Source organism: Chaetodon auriga, chromosome 21 (genome assembly GCF_051107435.1).
Source record: "Chaetodon auriga isolate fChaAug3 chromosome 21, fChaAug3.hap1, whole genome shotgun sequence".
Classification (NCBI taxonomy): domain Eukaryota; kingdom Metazoa; phylum Chordata; class Actinopteri; order Chaetodontiformes; family Chaetodontidae; genus Chaetodon; species Chaetodon auriga.
In genome coordinates this window covers 14,137,635-14,157,384 of record NC_135094.1, presented here as the reverse complement: position 1 = coordinate 14,157,384, position 19,750 = coordinate 14,137,635, and the positions used below count along the sequence as shown (strand labels likewise).

At 41.1% G+C, this 19,750-nt stretch overlaps 1 protein-coding gene across 2 annotated transcripts; it reads left to right on the top strand.

Moving 5' to 3' along the window:
• The first annotated feature begins 966 nt into the window (after positions 1-966).
• Positions 967-19,394, top strand: waca (WW domain containing adaptor with coiled-coil a). 2 transcript variants are annotated; one of them, XM_076761742.1, is made up of 13 exons: positions 967-1,203; positions 1,398-1,428; positions 2,282-2,474; positions 9,460-9,551; positions 10,662-10,777; positions 10,908-11,023; positions 12,710-12,964; positions 14,527-14,649; positions 14,922-15,070; positions 15,681-15,805; positions 17,144-17,339; positions 17,454-17,581; positions 17,675-19,394. In XM_076761742.1, exons 1-13 carry the CDS (start codon positions 1,163-1,165, stop codon positions 17,742-17,744), a joined length of 1,635 nt encoding a protein of 544 aa, XP_076617857.1. In that variant the 5' UTR covers positions 967-1,162; the 3' UTR covers positions 17,745-19,394. The 2 variants fall into 2 exon arrangements, with proteins under 2 accessions (XP_076617857.1, XP_076617856.1); XM_076761741.1 differs by having other exon boundaries at positions 982-1,203; positions 14,919-15,070.
• Positions 19,395-19,750: the final 356 nt, after the last annotated feature.

Genomic DNA, 19,750 nt, shown 5'->3' with positions numbered 1-19,750 from the left:
TCACGGTTGCCTTAATGCTGTGTGCAGATTTTATTTTCAGATAGAAACAGTAAATACTACAATTCAAGTGTTTAAATACAACCTGGCCTCATTGTTACTTATAATGTGATAATGGGAAATTATACACCTAAGAAAATATCTACAGTAATGTTGTCATAATTTTTTTGTGGATAATATCTTGTTGAAAAGTTACCACTGCAAAACTAAAATATTTCGGGAAATATCATGGGACAATGTCCAAGGATAATATGCTAACTTCTGATCAAACCTTTCCTGCGATGTCATAGTATGACCACTAGATGTCAGGAGAGAACAAGTCACTGCTCAACACAGGCCTGTAATTACCTATAAAACATTATTTCTCCAGCCCTTGATTGCAAATGTACGACCTGTTTAAAAGATTATAATAGTTGCAAATGCAACTGTGGATAAAAATGTCCATTTATCCAAGGCGAAAGTACAGACAAAAGGGTTTACAAGTTTTTGAGACTGCTCGACTCCAAACAGTATGTGTCCCGGATGTTGCTATCGGAAGGGGGAGGTCGAGAGTGAGCGTTGCAGTGAAGGTTGCCAGGTTTTTACAATACCCACGTTTGTCAATCGCATTTGATAGGTATCTCTGAAATACTCAATTTCGTGGAAGCACAATTGGTAAAATCAGAATCCTGACACCTGGGCGTACTTGAGTTTTTAATAGTTCATTTCACCTTATATTTGTGTGTGAGGGTTAGTGCGCATTTGCCAAATTTGCTAATATAAGTATCAGTAGTTGTTGACGGAAATAGGAAAATGTGCACACATATAAAGCAACAAACAACTGGATATCACGCTGGGCCCATGACATAATATAATTACACAGCACTTTACTTTGGTACCATTGACTCATAACGACTCTGCCATACTGGTCAACGTCTAATATCTGGCAACCCTGCGCGCCGCTAAACTGCTACGTTTTCTCGGCAGATAGAGACACGGCTGTGTGTGTCTGTGTGGGAGATGGACTGAGTGAGGGCGCTCTTTCGACCAGTGCTGCTGATAGCATTGAAATACCCACAAGCTAGGTTGAAATAATTGACGGTTTCAGGTCGCTAAATCAACAAGAAAAATATAGTACCGTGATCAGTCTTTCACATCCCACTCCAAACACACTAACACGGCATTGATGGTAATGTATGCAAGGAAACAACCGAGACTCGGCGATGGGTAAACATCTTTTTAACGTTACTTATTCAGATTTTCCTTTTCCTCGTAGCTACGCTTTGACAATCCGCCATTTTTATTGAAACCAAAATAAGTGTCTGGAAACTTGCATGTTCAGCTGTTGCAGCACTTTCAACTGTGTCTCAATATTGACATTTGAAGCTTCATATTTACAACAGTTTTCTTTATATTTGCAGGTGCGACCGAAGAGATTCTCAGCCCTATCAGGTACTTGTTAGCTAACCGTAGCCTGCTAGCTTGCTAGCAGCAAATAAGATTAAAATGGACACTCTAGTTCAGGCTTCTGGAGAGCACAACAGGCCCCAGTCAGTGCGGAAAATAACGTGAAAAGTAAATCATTTTGTTAGAAATTGCAGTGTATGCGCTGCAAATATTTCCGAACGTAAACATTGTCAGGTGAGGACAACATAGACTGAATATATTCGTCGAATTCAGCTGTTTTTATAAAAAGATACAAGCGAGTTTTATTACAGCTCAAAGCTAATGATAGCCGTTACTGTTAGCTTGCTTGCTAGCCAGTCCGATTAGGGCCTGACCGCAATCTGTCATTTTAAGTATGTAGCTAGCTAAACTCTCGAAACATCAAAGTGCTCGTCATGTATGCTATAAACCAGTGTATTAACAATTTAGATTTAAGTACAAATAGTAAGCCATAACGAAGGCTGACACAAGTTTGTTAAATGTTGTTTACTTACTGTCATAATATTAGAGTCATGGTATTCATTAGCACGTTGTTACTAAGTGAGAAACTACCAAATAGCCCTACTAGTACAGGTAATGTGGGTGCTAAGTAATGTTGCACTCAAAAGATTTGACACATAAACCTGCTGCTTTGAAATCATGAGTAATTAGCTGTATGAATGGACATTAGCTCTCCATATTAATTCCTGGAAAATTAAAACTTTGATGCAAAAGTACTGTGACTCTTCTAGTTTGAACAGCCAAATATGGTGTTTAGCAAGAGGGTAAGACTGGGACCCTCAGATGATGATAAAGTGATTTAAATCATTGTTCACTCAAGGTAATAGATTGTAGTGAGGTGTTTGATTTGTGTCTACAGACTCTCAAATACTCATCCAAGAGCCATCCTGGAGGGGACCACCGACATGAAAAGATGCGAGACTCCTCAGATGTCACTCCCCCCTGCAAAATGCTCAGGAGGTCTGACAGCCCTGAAAACAAACACATCGACAGCACAGGGCACAGTAGAGCAAAGGCTGTCCACACACATCGGGCCAGAGACAGGGATGGAGGTGAGACACAGTGGTTATTGAGAATAAAATGGGTTTAGATTAAAAACAACTAGCTTGTTGTAATGGCTGTAGATGATGCCGTCACATAAGCCAGTAAATTTACTACTGAAGCTCTGCAGCATATTTTCATTTTTTACCTTCAGACACAACTACAGCATGCTTTATGCTTATTTCAGTGAGTAAGTTGTAAGTATTCTGCCTGTTGTAGTTTTGGATCCTACAAGTGTAAAATAGATCTGAACTTTATGCTACATTTCAGTAGCAACCAACTAAATTTCATTTTGTTTTAGAAGCATTTGACATTAATCAGTCGAGTAAACTTGAAATGTTTGTGGTTGGTTGAACATTGTGGTTTTTAATAGTGACCACAAACGTAGATTTTTTTTTAGACTGTATTTAAATTGTTATGCAGTGGAGTGAAAAATAACTCCACACACACACAGCCAAAGCTTTCGGGAGTTAATGGAAATAACTCTTTGCCATGTTTAAGGTTTATATCTGAATTTGTTTTGGAGCTGACCAGTTTTGCCGACAATGTCAGAAGTTCTTTTGCTTGAGGTTTGAAAAGTGGCTTCTCAGTGACGCCAAGTAGAAACTTTGATGGTTTTAAATTTGGTTGTAGACTTACTGTATTTTCGTCATGTTTTCTTACCAAGTTAACACAAATATATGGACACAAAACATTCTCCCGTTTTTCTAAATTTGATTAACTAGCAAGCAGTTTTGTCCACGCATTCAGGATTATGTTGGTGTATAAGAATGCTTTACTGCTATGTGGAGCTGAATCCATGAGAGTACCATACTGAGTTTCTAGAGTTGAGTTTGCCAGCGTAATGTTTGGTGTTGCTGTTTTTTTTCAAAGTGATGCATTGCTAAAACATTTGCAGCATCAATGTTGAACTGCAGCAGTCACTGTGTGACATCTGTCAGACAAGATGACAACAAAACAACTGAGGATATACAGTATTACAGGCTCTCCCTTGCTGACAGAAAGAGCTGGTAGGAATATTGACATGGGGGGGTTAATTTGTAGATCAAAGTTACTGTAATTTTTGTACAGATTTTTAAGAAATGCCATATTACATTTTCTATTGAGATGTTTGAGATTGAAGTGGTGTCAAAGCCATCTACATCAGCCTTAATCTGAGTGTGTTTTGCTTTAGACGGCATCGTACTAAATGTCTTAAGTCTGCTTGACGTGTGTTGTGCATCGCAGTGCTGGTGGTTATTATACAAGAAGTGATAATTGACAAAATACAGCAGAATTAATTTCTACAGAATTTCAACACAAGATGAATATAAATCATGACAGCCTGTGAAGAAGAGAAGAACATAGCTATTAGGGATGTCAGTTTTGGTTAATTTTGCTTTCAATAGTCCTGTAACCATGAACTGGTAACTGAGCAGTTGCGTCTCCCAGTCATTCGTGTCCTGGTAGATTTCTAACAACCGGGAGAAATTGTGGCCGAATGTCTTTGTTTATGGACCCTATTTTCCCATGTTTTTGTGTCTAAGTGACTATAGGGGCCAGTTTTTGAAACTGATCCAACAGGCTGTAATGTAATTCCACTGTGTGTTTGCTTACAATTAATGTACATCCGCTGAAAGTGATTGTTCTTGCCACTGACAGGCTCAGATTATTATTCTGCGTGTCTGACAGCATTTGGAAAGTATCCCTAATCAGATGAACCTTTTCGTTAAAGAGCAAAATCCTTTTTGTTTAACCAGAAACCGCCGCTATATCGCTCTGAAGCCACCAGACTTTATTTACAGAAACAGTAAGTTTGTCATCGTAAAACGCACTTCATTCAAACTCAACGTAAACAAAATAAACCTCACCAAATTTTGGTTTATCCTTACACTGTTCCAACAATCACCTCCAGCTCTGGTTTGGTCATAATGAACCCTTAATTCACAGAATCGGCAGAGGAGTGAGAGCATGTAAGGACACAATATTTTGTGCATCTTACTTTTATTATTATTTTTTTCACTGGACATTATGACTTGAGAGACTTACATGTGTTGAACTTCACCACATTTTCCAAGTAAAAACCAGCAATCACCAGATAACAGAAACCCCTCTCCTAGTCAGCATTGATGAAGTGTAGGTAGTTGTGATGCAGCTTTTGTTTGTGGGAGCTTTCCAGCAGGCGGTCGTCAGAGCTAGCCTGTCTGTCCTTACTATTTTGACTTTTAGCTCATCCTTCCTCTCAGTTTTTTTCCAGTGTGTGTATAGTCGCGGTAGCTCTCGATGGCACAACATTCTGGGGTTTGTGGTAGAGAGCTAGCAGTTTCAATGCCTCACGCTCAACCACACTGACTGGCAGCATGTGGCTCTCAATCGTATGGTACACCAATTGGGTGATGGCCTCGGTCCAGTGTGCATTGCACTGTGCGTGCATATGCAAATTAACCTATAGGGCGACACGCATAACTGATCAAAAATATTCTTGGTGGTTAATTAACGGTTAGCCATCCCTAACAAGTGTAAACAACGTTGGTAGGGTAATTGTATGTACTGAAACACACAGAGACCACATTGGATGACTTTGCCAAAGTTAACCTAAAGAAAGATTTCCCATACAATTTCAAAGTTGAGCAAAGTCAAAAATCAGTGAGTGATTCAGACCAGTATTAGCACTCCTGTTTGCAACTTGTAGTTTCCAAAGCTTGTAAAAGGAAATGGATTTTAGATTTTTAAGCGAGAACAGATTGTTTTGTAGTTTACAGAAGCTAGGGGCTGAGGACCCAGCTAATATATCTCCACCAACTCCTAAAAGGAGAGTGAATATTTGAACTTAAACATTTATCAAGTTGCGAGAAGCATTACTCCAAATGAATGCTAATGTTGCTCGATGTGTTGCTAGATGTGTGAACAAACATAACACGTTTGTCATTAAAAATGGGCAAAAGCTATCGTGTGATATTTAGCTTGTTGAGGATTTCTGCCATATTACAGTTTATATTTGATAAGGAGTTGGAAAGAGTTTGTTAAATGCTATCAAGTCACAGCCCTAATCCTGACCAAGCTGGGAGCCATAGACCAGGGAAAGGCTATGAAGGAGGCCTGCATACTAGCAGGCTCAGCAGGGGAGCTGCACAAGTTGGTACTGTGGTCAGCGGCAGCAAATGACAGTGCTGAGGAGTGAGGAGATGAGAAGCTTAATTCTAACGTGCAGCGCAGCACACATCGGCAGTGTTGCATGGCATTGTATCATTTGACATATCAGTTGATGCCCAGAGCTCACATTAGACATGTCATAAAGACCATTAGTCATTTTTGAGTGAACCGCAATGTGCTGGTCCATGGAGCCAATAAAAAAAATTGCTTCTTTTCTTGAAGGTTGACATGTATTAAAAATAGGACTGTAGCATATTCTGATACGTTGGTGTGTGTGTGAAGATGCCACCAGGGCAGGGGCTTGCATAGAATACAATGAATGCGGGTCTTTTGACAGACATCATTCACTGGCAATGTGTGTGGCCCTTTAGAACCGTTTCCTGTCATCAACTGTGTCCATATTAACTTCTGTAGGATGTAAAATGGATAAATCAAAAGCTGTTAGAAAAGCTAAACCATGCAAGCTCATCAGATAGATGTTGTAATTTCAGCTACAGGTGAGACTTCTTTATAAGAGGTTGGCTTCTTTCCTAGAAGAGATTTTTAATTGCAGGCTGGGGAATGTGCAGTCTATTCTAAAACATCTCAAGAAAGCAATGTGTGTCAGGTTTAATGTTATCATGTATTCTTCCTGACTCTGCAGCAGCTGTGGTGACATTGTTCTGCAGAGGGCTGTGAATGGATGATTGATCATTTATTTACTACACATCCTATCTGATTGACAGTGTGAGGATAGTTGTAGCGCTGAGATCTAAAATTTAACTGCAGCCTTTTCCTCTCTCTTTCATACACTTATGCCTAATACTCAAATTACTCAGGTTCCCCTAAGCAATGTAGAACACAGTCAGGCCTTAGCTGACCCTCACTGTCACTTTCGCCAGGTAAAATGACAAATTTCACTGGTACTTGCTGAATATCATGTAAAAGTTAATTCTGTAATGGCTACTGTGAGGCTTTTGGCTGCTCTTAGGTTGATGATTGAATTGGACTGTGTTTCTGTAATTCAACAAGAGTGGTGACTCTTCTCTTGAGATATTATGTAGCTAATCCCGTCACATTAATTTCAGAAGAATCTGATGCATATCATGTCGGTACTAGTGTACCTGTGCATCAACGTAATGCTTTATATCTGGGACTCCAGTATTTTAAGCAGTGCTTACCACCTCCTCAAACCAGTTTCCCTGGGAGTCCTTAGATAGCATGGAGTCAGTGGAGAGAGGAATGTTAGTATGCAACAGCAGCTCCTCAGAGGCGTGGTCCACCTGCAAAATGTTGCTGAAACAGAAGCATTTCTTCGTCTCAGTGATGCTACTTCTGCGTCGCCTGACACACACCAACATTAGTAATTGAAACTGCTGGCTACTGTTGGTTTTTGCATGTACTGTGGTTCACTTGTGGGTTACTTAGTCTGCTGTGTGGTTGCAGTGTTTAGCTGGAGCATAAAGCTGCATTTCTGACAGATGGCATACACAGAAAAACATCAGAAGAAATGCACCAGCCTTTATGTGGCTGATAACAAACCTTCAAAAACAGCCTTGATTGGACTCAGTCCTGATGTACAAATTGGCTCAGAACAACTCTCGTCCTTTAATTCCCTGTCATTAAATTGACTGCTGATAGCTCTTGAACATTACTTGAAAAGTAATTTTGTCATGTTGTAGGTCAACACCCATTTATGTGCCACCTTAGAATACCCTGTGTTGGGGAACGTGAGTTAAATGCATGTCCTTGGTATAAAGGGGTATTACATAGAATACCATAGGCAGTACCTAACTTGATCTGTTAATGCAGCAGAAAAAAATAACAAAGGTCAGTAGGATTAAATGTATGAAAGAGGTGACCAGATGAATGAGAATGCTATATGAAATGTAGCTGGAGCACACCGACGTTGTCTGAGCAGCAGAAACACAGTTTTGGGCTCTAACAGCTCCTGAATGCTGGAATGTTGACTTGGTTTTGGATGATGAGAACAAGTCAGGTTATCAGTGCCTGCCCATCAATGCACAGTTGTGAGAATCTTGCACCTGGAAAAAAGGATTTGTGACACAAATGTTGGATAGCTTTTTTGATGAACTGATGTAATTGTAGTAAGATTTGAGACAGACCTATATATCTTGAAAATGAGTTACAATCCAAATCATTTTATTCACCTTCAGTTATCTTTTCTTTAAACTCGTAACTAGGAATGTCCGTGGTTAACCGTTAATCAGTTCCCCACGGAGAATATTTTTGACCAGTTATGTGTGATGTCATGCTGACTCAGAACAGGGTCTCTGTTATCTGATAATTACCGTCTAACATATTTAATCTCTTCAGTCATATTGTCAAGAGAAAATAATGAGTTATAATATAATTGTAATTAGAGTTAGGTGTGAAAATATTTTGGATCTAATTGACCAGTTACTTACCCGCTAATGGCTAAAGGGTTCTCAAAAGCAAAATTAACTGAATCTGACACCCCTTGTATTAACTAGGAACTGTGTAAAGCTTTTTTTCTTCTACAGTGAAGGCAGAATTTTTATCTGTTGATTGTTCTTTTTAACTCCCAGCTGCATGTAAAATTAGACTAAACTTCTCTTGTAAAGAGCACAATTTATGAGCTGAAGCACTTCTTTGACACATATAGACATGCCACGGGAAGTTACTGATTCGGTTTTGCCATAGGCTACTCCAAATGGGCACAAGAAAACTTGTGTCTTCTGTGAGACGTGTGTGTCTTCCCTGCTGTGGTTTGCCTCACTTATATATAATTATACCCCAAAGCAATTTTAAAAATGTTACAAATGTCAAGATATCCTGTAGCGTTTACACTTGCAGCATCTAATAAGGGATGAGCAAAACCAAGTTCAGTCTTGCTATCTGATGGCTACGTTTGTTCTATTACCTGTAGAGATGTTATTATAGGCTTTTCTCACACATATGGAAAAAATGTTGACAACATACTTGCAATTGACTGCACATGATTTTCTTAATCCTGAGATCCTGCAAGAACATGGTGAAAACCAAAACAGATAGCTGATTTAGAGCTTTGGAGACACCAAACAGGTCATGTCAAAATTCTAACCAATAAAACATCAAATAAATAAACTTGAAACCAAAATCCCATAATGTGACTCCTGCTACAATGCACATGAAGAAACCAACAAATTTGAGTATGACATAAAATTAACCATAATACACTGTAAGCTAGCATAATGCTACAGCTAAAAATATGTATTTACCTTAAAACCGCTTTGCAGGAAAAGCATCCCATTTTACCCTCTTCTACCATGACTTGCCTGCCTGAGCATCTCTTCGTCGTCCTCCTCCTCCTCCTCCTCTTTGAGGTTTTTCAACGCATAAGAGTACCAGTACTGTGACCAAAGCTTGTTTATTATTTTGCTGTATTTACAAAACATCAGAATGATGCAGATGGACGACTTGAGTTGATGAGATGTTTTGCTTGCGTCCCTCCTCCTCGCTCCTGTTTACATTGTTGGGCTGCTAGTCGCCAGGCATTGCACCATCTGACAGGCCTCAAAACTGCTACTAGACAGTTGGACATAGTTTGCAACAAAGAGTGTTTTTTTTTTTTTTGTGCATTGCTGTAAACTAACGTTCAGTGTATTATTTGTTGTCTTGCCACTTTTTACCTACAGGGATATTTATAGCTACTAAGCATACGTCTACCACTTAGAGACATTCAGCATCTGACCACCTTGTTTCTTTCATTTCTCTGAGGGACCAGTAAGCATTTATGGCCGTGTGCTGTTGTGTTCATTTTGTTCTCAGCCAGGCTTTTCACAGTTAAGTCTATGAACTTGGCACAGTTATGTTATTGGCAATTACTGATGGTGTGTTCCCTCTCCTTGTGTTTTGTTGCAGGGACCAGTTATTCTCCACAAGAAAATTCTCACAACCACAGTTCCCTTCATAGCTCCAACTCACATTCTAACCCCAGCAAGACCTCAGAAACAGTAAGTGTTGCCTCTGCCTCTGCCTCAGCCATGGATTAAACATCATTCTTCCAGCTCGACAGCCTGATTGTTTGTTGGTAGTAGCTGCTGTTTGGTAGTTTCACAGCTTTGATATTTGGATTTGTTTTGTGCTCTTGATGTAAAGATGAAAAGCATTAAATACACTGCTATGTTGATAACAACTTGAAAAATTATATTTTATGTTGTCAAAGGAAAACTGCAAACATCTTTTAATGGCAGAAAGTCAATAAGCTTACATCTTTGTCTTTTCATTTCTGCTTCAATAAACCAAAATGTTTTCATTATTAACATAGATGAAAAGACCATTCTAGCACGACTGAAGTTTGTTTCCCATCATTTAATGTTAGTGTTGTTCTTGCTTGCTTAAGCCAAATTTCACAGTTAAATCACTTTTTTGTTCTCCTCTTACCTTCCCGTGTTAAATTTTACTTGGCAAAGAGAGCAATTCCAAAGCTATCCATTTCAGTCAAAAAGTCTGATCTCATCACATTGATGTTAAGCACTGCACCACCAAGGAGAAACGCCCGAGTGTATGGCACAGTCATTTGATTAGTTGCAATCTCGTGTGCAGTGACTGAACAGTGTCAATAATATTGCCATAGAGAAGGCTCAGAGGCGCTGTGTTTATGCAAAGTTATTTTCAGTTCCCCTTGCTTCATTAATGCATAACCTCTAATTGTCTGTTTTGTTGTCTGTGTTTGCCTTACAATATTGACCTTAACAACACAATGAATGTGGAACATTACAATATGATGGAGGCGCTGGATTACAGTGTAATATGGTATCAGAATTGGCACAAATCACCAGTCGCAAAATACTGAATCTTAGTAAACAGCAAACTAGTTCACTTTGGCACCTTAACAACTTCAGCTGTTTCTTAAATAAGCCTTCCCTCCCACCTAAAAAGCTTCTGTGAAAACAGTCCAGCTGTAGCTATCTCCCATCCCCAATAGCTCTTGATATTTCAGGTTACATTACAAGCTCTTGCATCAGATCTCCTCAACACACACACACACACACACACACACACACACAATCGGTTGCTGTCTGACTTCCCCCATTTTCCTTAATATTTTCTCTTTATCTCAGCCTTATGAACCAGGTGACGACTGGTCGGAGCACATCAGCTCCTCTGGAAAGAAATACTATTACAACTGCAGGACAGAGGTGTCCCAGTGGGAGAAGCCCAAAGAATGGTTGGAGAGGTAGCTATAATCCCTTTACCCAAACCACTTGGTTGGACACACTTCATTTTAATCAGTGTCAGGCAAAGCTAGAAAGATAGAACTTAGATACATGGCTAATATCTGTTTGTTTCGTACTTGTGTTTCACAGAGAACAGAGGCAAAAAGAGGCAACAAAGACTGCAGTTGTCAACAGTTTCCCCAAAGACAGGGACTACAGAAGAGAGGCAATGCAAGCTTCAACAGCCCCTGGCTTTACTTCTACTAGTAAGTGTTACAACACGTATTCTGTATCCTTGTCAGTCTCCTGCAACGGACCATCATGAATTGCACGTCTGTATATTTTGGTGCTTGGCTTTGCTTGCCCAAAACATCAAGGATGAGTGTTTTCCCTCTTTGTCACCTCCTTTGTACAAATCTACCTGAAAGCCTTTGGCTTAAGCATTGTTATTGGTTAGTCAATGATGACTGTTGTTGAGCTGACCTTTGGCTGATGAATGCTAAGGAACTGCTTACCAAAAGACTGAGACTACAAAGGGCCGAAACTTGCATGCTAATATGGCTTGTAGACACATACTGTGGCTTTGCACTAAAACTAAGCTGGGATCCAACTAGCTAGAATCAGGACCACTTAAAACATGTGTGAGCAGGAGAAACAATGAGTTACAGTTGAGTTATAGTATTATATAATCCACTTCATGAAGTTTCAATGCAAAGACGCATCTCACCTGATGTATCATTTGTCATAATGTCCAGTGAGAATAATTCCTGAGTTAGATGTGAAAGACGTTTTTGTGAATGGAGTCTGGTGGCTTTGGCGAGCTCGATATAATGGCTGTTTATGTTAAACAAAATAGATCTTATTCTTTAACAAAAAGGTCTGTCTCTGTAGGGATCCTTTCCATAATGTTGTCAGACACTTAATAGCAATAATAATCTGAGCCTGTCAGCGGCAATTGATGATGCGCAAAAGTCCAGAGGGATTAGATTGTAGCCTGTTTTGTGGCTGCCAGCTGCGGCGCTCTCGCTCAATACTGGAAAAATGAAAAACAGTTGTTGTTTCCATTTGTCACTGAGACACAAAAACATGGGAGAATAGGTCCCATAATCAGATATCAAGTGACTGGAGTTATTCCCATTTGTCCTGGACATTGAAATCTTCCAGGGCACGTGGCCTGGCACCAATTGGAAACTCTACACATAATGTCACTTTCATTGACTGAAAATGCAATGTGGGTCAACCTAATAGCATGACCAACTCTGTTCCATCACCAACAGTAATGAAAAAGTGAACTGAAAGACTAACCAAGATATTTTTGGTGAGTTTTGTTTCTGTTGAGTTTGAAAGTATGTTTTATGATGAGTAAACAAGGGAATTGATACAGTCAGTCAGTGACTACTTTGGTTTCCCACGTGTTTTAGTAAGTTGTTAAGTAGTCTACAGTAGGGATGACCAGTGTCCCAGTTTCATCACTATCACTGGTGTCATTTTCTGCAATGACATGGATTTTGCATTACTGTGATGAAAGTTTTAGCATATTACAAATAATGTGTTACTATGGCTGCAGTAACATGCAGGTAGAGGGCTATGTGTTTTTCACCTGACATTTTGACTGGAGAGATTGAAAGTTGTCGGACTTGATCAGATTTTTCCGGTTAAAAACTGGTAATTACCAGATAACGGAAACCCTGCCATGCATTATGAACACATTATCCTTTAATTTAGATGTGTACATTAAATCAATGGCACTAAGTTTAACCTACTAGTATTTCTGATGCTGGCTAGCGAGGATAGCAACGTTTAATCTACTACTGCTACTTATCGCACACATCCCTATCTGATGTTGTTCCGACCAGTATAAATGAATATATAGTATTATGTTATCATTAGAAGAAAATTGATCTGTGAGACTGCCCCTGTTGATGAAATCCTTCTTTCTGCTGACTTCACAGAGTCCGCCCAGGTGGAGAAGCCTGCAGCAACCCTTGCCTCCCAGTCCCAGTCATCATCCTCAGGCTCAGGCAGCTTGAACCCCTCATCTGGGCCCCCTGGATCATCTGCCTCCACGGTGCCCGTGTCCCCAGTCCTGCAGTCCCCCGCCCCTCCACTACTTCAGGACCCCACCTTGCTTCGCCAGCTACTCCCAGCACTTCAGACTGCCCTACAGCTAAACAATGCCAGTGTGGACATGGCGAAAATCAACGAAGGTAAGAAAAATGCAGATGGATACATATTTCCATTCAGCTGTCGTCTACTTTCAGCTAGCTTCAGTGAATATGTGTGATGAACACTAGGTACAGGTTGTACTGCTATAAGCTTCCGGTCTGACTCCTCTGCATTGGAGGCTTTGATATGGCATGTCAATCTTTCCATCTGAGACGGGCAAGAGGCAATAATTGTTAATATGGGGATTTTCAGATAGTCTCTCCTAAAAGGTATTTGACGGTGCACTTTAGTTTGTAGCCATGAGAAATTGTTGGTTTTGGATGCTGTTTGACATCAGACAAGCACTTGTATTAGTATACTGGCACCTTCAGCCCATGCTGTTTGCTGTGAGCCCCTTAAGCTCATCGTTGCTGGACCAACACTTAGTGGAAACCTTGGCTGATGTTGTAGGGGACACCAAATGCATCCTACCAGTCTGAGTCTTAGTTATATGAGAGAAGCAATAGTTACACCTCTGCAGCCTGGGTGGTTGAGGGAGAAGATGGAGAATCTGGCTTAGCTATGCAAATGCTCTGTGGCTTAATGGTCACAGACTTGTTAAATGAGTTGTCAGACTTAACATTTATTCTTCAGTGACACTCATTGTGTCTTTTCACACTGAGGTTAAAGCTGTACAATACAGAGTTTGACAGTGGACCTGGCTGTATGTTGACACTTTGTCTGGAAGGTGTGTGTGTGTGTGTGTGTGTGTGTGTGTGTGTGTGTGTGTGTGTGTGTGTGTGTGTGTGTGGTCAATGTCCTGCTGACGTTGCCGGTATTTGTACACATTGATGACTTCATCACAAGAGCTCCCAGTGGTTAGCTGATGCAGGGTCTGCAATGGTCATAATTTTTGTTGATCACTTTTTAAATCCACAACCAGGAAATGAAGATCAGTAATGAATGCAGTGCACATTGTACAAATACTTCTTAATAATTTGTCTGTGCAGTAAGTGGGACCAAGAAATCAGGGAAAAGAACAAAATGCAAAAATGATGAAATGCTCGTTCATAATTACCTTAGTTACATAATAATCATAAACTTGAAAATGTTTTATGTCTTCCCTCAGCCCGTACCATCCAAATCTCAAAGCATTGTGTAGTTAGTTGAGACATGCATGTTCAGTTTGTTTGACCATAGCATGTTGAAATCAAATGATATTTTTACTGAACATATTTATACAGGACGTGTTCTTGAATTTGCGGTGCATAAACCGTTTGGGTAGCAGGACTTAATCTATCAGTGTACGACTAGGGATGGGCATTTCATGCAAAAATAGTAACTAGTAGGAAGCCTCGGCTGTCCAGACCACTGTGGTGGTGACGGATGGTATTGAGACGTTGTGGTGCTGTTCATAAACAGGAACATTATTTCCTCAGCAGCAGTGAACACACAGCCTTCTGACAGTATTAGATCTGGGTACTCTTACACTGATGACTAGAACCCACTCCCTGTAGTCTATATTTAGGGTAGCTGCAATAACATGCAGATCGACTTCTTCACAATTTGAAAATTGGGAAATCCTGAACCATCCCTAACCTTGTGGCTGTTTGTCCCTCTCTAGTTCTCACAGCTGCTGTCACACAAGCTTCATTACAGTCGATGCTCCATAAGATCCTTACTGCTGGACCATCAGCTTTCAATATCACTACTATCCTCTCTCAAGCTGCTCAACTCTCTAACCAAGGTAAACGAAGCCCGCTGAAGCATGTCTGTTCCACCACTTTGTGCAGTTGTAGTCAGTTATGTGTGCAGTATAAGGATTATTTTGGCTAGTGAAAACAGGGGAACCTTCTGGGTTTCCCATGCGTTTATTGAATAGTTCTGTAATAGCATCAGCTAACAGCAATAATCTGTTTACTCTTCCAGTGGTTTTCTCAGTCTGTCTTATGTGTTATATGTAGTAGATTGTACTGATCCCTTCGATTGTCTTTCTTGTTGTTTGTGTACCTCAAGCAGCTCAGCAATCGAACCAGTCACCTATGTCGTTAACATCAGACGCTTCATCGCCCAGGTCTTATGTTTCTCCAAGGATCAGCACACCACAGACCAACGCTGGTCCTCTTAAACCCCTCCTCAGCACGCAGCCTGTCATCTCACAGCCAAAAGTAAGGCATAAAATTCAGTGTGTTCAGCAAGCTTCTGCAGCATCCAGTTGGAAAGGAAAAGTAGCCAGCTGGCAAAATTAATAATAAGCATGTATGAACACGAAATGCTTAGAGTGAAGACTTGAGCCTTGGGTCTCTTTGTTCAGACACAAGGAGCCAGTTGAATTTCCTAAAGAACGTGGACAACAGTCATTTAAGAAGTTCAACAAGTTCAGATAATCGCATATTTATTCATATTGCTGAAAGGTGACTGACATTGAACTGAATTTCTTTGCACTTCAGTCTGGTTGTGTGGCACAGTATTAGTCTCTGTCCTGTTGGATGAGATGTAGCAAATACAAGACAATAGAATCGTGCATAATCCCATGTTAAAAACAGTATTATTTTGTGAAATACACTGAATCATGTCGCATCTCAACTAGACATTTACAATAGAATAATTCATACTGACAAGGAAGTAAACCTGATCTTTCAAATTCCCTAAGTGATGCATGTTGTTGAGGAAGGAAAGAGGCACTGATGGATGGCTGGACAGAATATACTTTCTGTAAGCTTGTATTTGGTGGACAGCACTTGTTTTGATGCAGTGCTTCTAACTTGCTGTGTTTAGGTGAGCACGCCATCGGTGAAGCAGGCGTCTCATCCCCAGCCCACATCCCAGCAGCCCCTCTCCAGCGATAAGCAGCACAGTCATGATGCCACGACGGCCTCCCCGCGCACCCTCCAGCGCCAAGGGTAGGTCCAACCGCACAACAAGTTCAAGCAGAATAAGCAGCATGCATGGCAGGCAGCCTTGGACGATATTTGCGGACAGTTTGCTTGACCATGGTTCATTATTTGTGGGTCTTGAGATGGCCAGCTATGATATAATGGCATATATTTTTTGCTGAGTCTGTTGCTCCTGGAGTGCTGAATTCATCTTTAACAAGTGCACGCAAGATGTTTCATTGTTGTTTACCATATTTAAGATATGATGTATAAAAGCATACCTACATTTGTGTGCATTGATGTCCTTTCTGTCAAATTATCTACACATTCTGCAAAATAGACCGGAAATAATATCAAGATGTGGGACAGCCTGTTCACATCAGCTCATGAATGATGAAGTTTTTACCACAAAAAGTTCACTCCTCGCTGTAGACAGGCTTAGTTGTGTAGTGTTGTGGCACCATCTACTGGTCATTGATGGAATGAGTTCCTGTTCATTCAGTTGTCTCTGGTCTTTCATTCACTGAGGTCATTCATTTCTTTTGGGCAACAAGAAGGCGCCTTGTGGTCAGTTTCATCAGTGGTGTTCATTAGTGCAGTGTAAAATTTCAGTTAATTTTGTGCATCAAGCTAAGCTTTTGTTTTCTCTGTGCATGGCTTTGGTAGATGTAGACTCACAGGCGTGAGTCCTTGAACAAGGAGGTTATACAGTTTTCTTCTGATTCCCACTCCTTTATCCCCAGTGTCCCCTCATCAGACTTGATGGTTTTGCAGCTCCACACATTTAGTCATTAGTTAGGCTTGTTCAGTTGTAGCTCAATGCCATGTCTACACCGAAGCATGTTTCATTTGTTAATCTGACACCTGTGACTGGCTGTGTATCAACTCTCTTTGTGCACTTAAGAGTTACACAAAGTGTCTTTTGGGCTCAAATCATGTCTTTCTAAGAAGCACGTTGACAGCACTTTCAGTATTATGACTGAACAGATCCAGTGTCTACACTGACAGAGACCTGCAGTTGCTGCTGTTGTTTGTCTGTTTATACATAATGCAGTGTTTTGGAAAAAGTGTTTTCTTCCATCAAATTCCTTTTCAGACTGTCTCAACTCAAGCTTTCGTTATTATTCACCCGTATGACACTGAGCTGCTGCTGTATTTAGAGCCTTGATCAAATAGTTATTTTCCTGTAGTTGTATTTTGTGATCAGCTCTCAAAACTCCAGTGATGGCGGCTCTGGGAGAAATACAGTTGGTCTCTTAACACTGCTGCTGAGGACAAGTTAATTAGGCTTGTGTGTGACAGGTCAGAAGTTGCTTTACAAACACTCTTTGCTTACATTGCTTCTTCATCCTGTGTACATTGCAGCAGTCAGAGGAGTCCCTCACCGGGTCCCAACCATGTCGCCTCCAGCAACAGCAATGCCCCCAACTCTGCCTCCGCTCCCCCCTCCGCCTCAGCAGCCCGGCCCTCCTGCTCCTTCACCCCCACCCTCGCTGCCCACTTCAATGAGAATCTTATCAAACATGTACAGGGTTGGCCTGCTGAACATGCAGAGAAACAGGTCAGTCCCACCAACACTTCACCATCATTTCTATTGATTGGAATACTAATGTCATTGTGGCTGTTCAGGGCAGCACCCTCTTAATACAAATTTTGTGTGTGACAAATCATGAAGGCATCAAGACTACGTGAAGAGGCTCACACCATGGGCAGCATCTGTATGTCTGAGAACTGCACCGAGCTCAAAAACCTCCGATCCTTGGTCAGAGTCTGTGAAATACAAGCAACATTGCGTGAGCAGAGGTGAGAATGTACATTCAGTCTCTCTCAGAAGCATGCGCCTGTTAGCGTGTTAAGTACAAACACTAATGGTTGTTGTCTTTGTCTGTCCCACAGGATACTGTTTCTGAGACAGCAAATCAAAGAACTTGAAAAGTTGAAGAATCAGAATTCTTTCATGGTCTGAGAATTTCTGGTTGCGGGTTGAAGCGGGCGTTGGGAGAAAAGGGGAAGACCCATTGCACATAGATGGAAGCTGGAGGGAGAGCAGTTATCCAGTTCTTCTTGAGCCCAGTCTCAACACACACAGGAGCTGCAGTTGGGTTGGCTTTGGACCGTTGGGCTGGGAGAACCAAGAGGGAAACGTGAAGAGCTGTTGTGGGAGGAGGAAGCGGAAGGAGGGTGGGGGGGGTGGGGTGGGTTTACAAGACTCAGTTTTGTAAAAACCCATGGCGGAAAAAAATGTAGATTTCTTGTAGATGTTATTATCTATGTTGTAAATATGTTTTGTAGATTGAAGCCATGGAAAGCCATGCCTATCAAAGCTTTTGACATCCAAACTAATCAACGCCTAGGCGGCTACATTCATTAGCTAGCCTTTCCTTCATGTTAACTCATCTGCAGACTTCAAGCTTCATTTCGTCAATTCATAGATCATTGAACCACTGAGCGCGTGTGACCTGCATGTAAACGGAGGAGGATGTTTGAAGTCATTTATTTACACAGAAGCCTATTATAAAGCATAACACACTGGTGTCAATGTCCCCCTGTCCTCAAATATCAGTAATCTGAGTACTCTGTCTAGATTTTCTTCCTGTGCCCCCTGTGGGTGAACTGTAACCTCTACTCAGGCGTGGTAAACATCCCCTCTTTGCAGGTCTGTCGCGACTGCTCACAACAGTTCAGTGATCTATTTGCAGCTTCTGGTGGCCCTGCATGTCCCAGTCTGAAAAAACAGTGCCTGGTGGTGTGGTGGAGTGAATGATTAGAAAAAATTAAGAGATGTGATGGCGTGCTGCTTTGGACCATTCCCACTCCCCCCCCCTCCCTCCCCTGACCTCAGCCCTGCCCTGCCACACCCTCTCCTGAGACATCAACACTTCACACCCTCCTTGTAGTTTTTTTTTTTCTTTTTTTCTTTGGGTTCCAGTAGTTTTTGTTCCTCTTTTTCCCTCCTGGTTCATTCCTTTGTACAGTCGCTTACATCCAGTGGAGTTTTAAGAAGAGGACACAGAATAAAAAGGTTTTATTTATAAGAGTTGTAGTGATGAGCAGTAAATCACGATGATATTCACGCATTTTTCATTTGCACCCAGCTTAGGAGTGGTGTAGTACAGCTACAGCAGGTTAGAGGCGGATGTATGTGATCACCTCTTGTGTCAGAGCAGGGCAACAAGAGGTCACAAGGTCAAATGTGAAATGTATGTATTGTAATAAACATGTTCAACTAAAGCGAGCACTGGTTATTTTATTGGAGTGTTAGGTTTGGTTCATACGCTAGTGCCTTGTTGAAAGTCTTAAGTCTCACAGCCTCGTTTACCTGCGGAGCCCACGTTTTCTTTGAGCCTGCTCGACCAATAAGAAAAGGTCTTCAGCAAGTATGTCATGCACAGGGTTGTTTTTCTAGCACGTCCCATCCCGCTCTTGTTCGTTTGTTCCCCACTGTTGAAGAGCAGGGTCCTCGGCTGCAAAGGCCTGTTTTTTTTTTCCCACCGTACTATCTATTGAGTCTATAACTGAACTGCACCACACATTCAGTAAAGGTGACCACATCATTGCTTTGTATATTGTTTCCTGAAGTATATTGATGAACGAAATAAAATATGCCTCTCCAGGGCCATGTTGTTCTTGGGTTTTTGATGGTCCCTTTAGTTTCAATGTCTTCCTCGTTTGACTTCAAAAAGACGTGTTTCAGATGGTTTCAAGCAGGGATGGCTGCATGTTATTTAGCAGTACTAATATTGGTTGAAAAGCTAAAAGAGTGTTCCCCGAAGTAGACTTAGAATTCATTACTGTCTGAAACGACATTACTGATAAACTTAAGTACTTCTCAGTAAATGAATCAATTACAATGTTTAACTGCAGCAGCAACAAGTTCATATGTCGGAAAAGATCTCCTCCACGTCTACCTGCAGTTTAACCTCAGATCTCTGCTGCCCCCTGCTGGTGGTCTTTGTCGTGCCCTGCCGACTG

What these genes read in the sequence shown, in the direction of transcription:
- waca (XM_076761741.1), top strand. Translation starts at nt 1,163, where the DNA reads ATGGTAATGTATGCAAGGAAACAACCGAGACTCGGCGATGG. An exon ending in GAGATTCTCAGCCCTATCAG is followed by an intron (nt 1,429 to 2,281) that starts GTACTTGTTAGC and finishes TTGTGTCTACAG; the next exon opens with ACTCTCAAATACTCATCCAA. An exon ending in CGCACCCTCCAGCGCCAAGG is followed by an intron (nt 15,806 to 17,143) that starts GTAGGTCCAACC and finishes TGTACATTGCAG; the next exon opens with CAGTCAGAGGAGTCCCTCAC.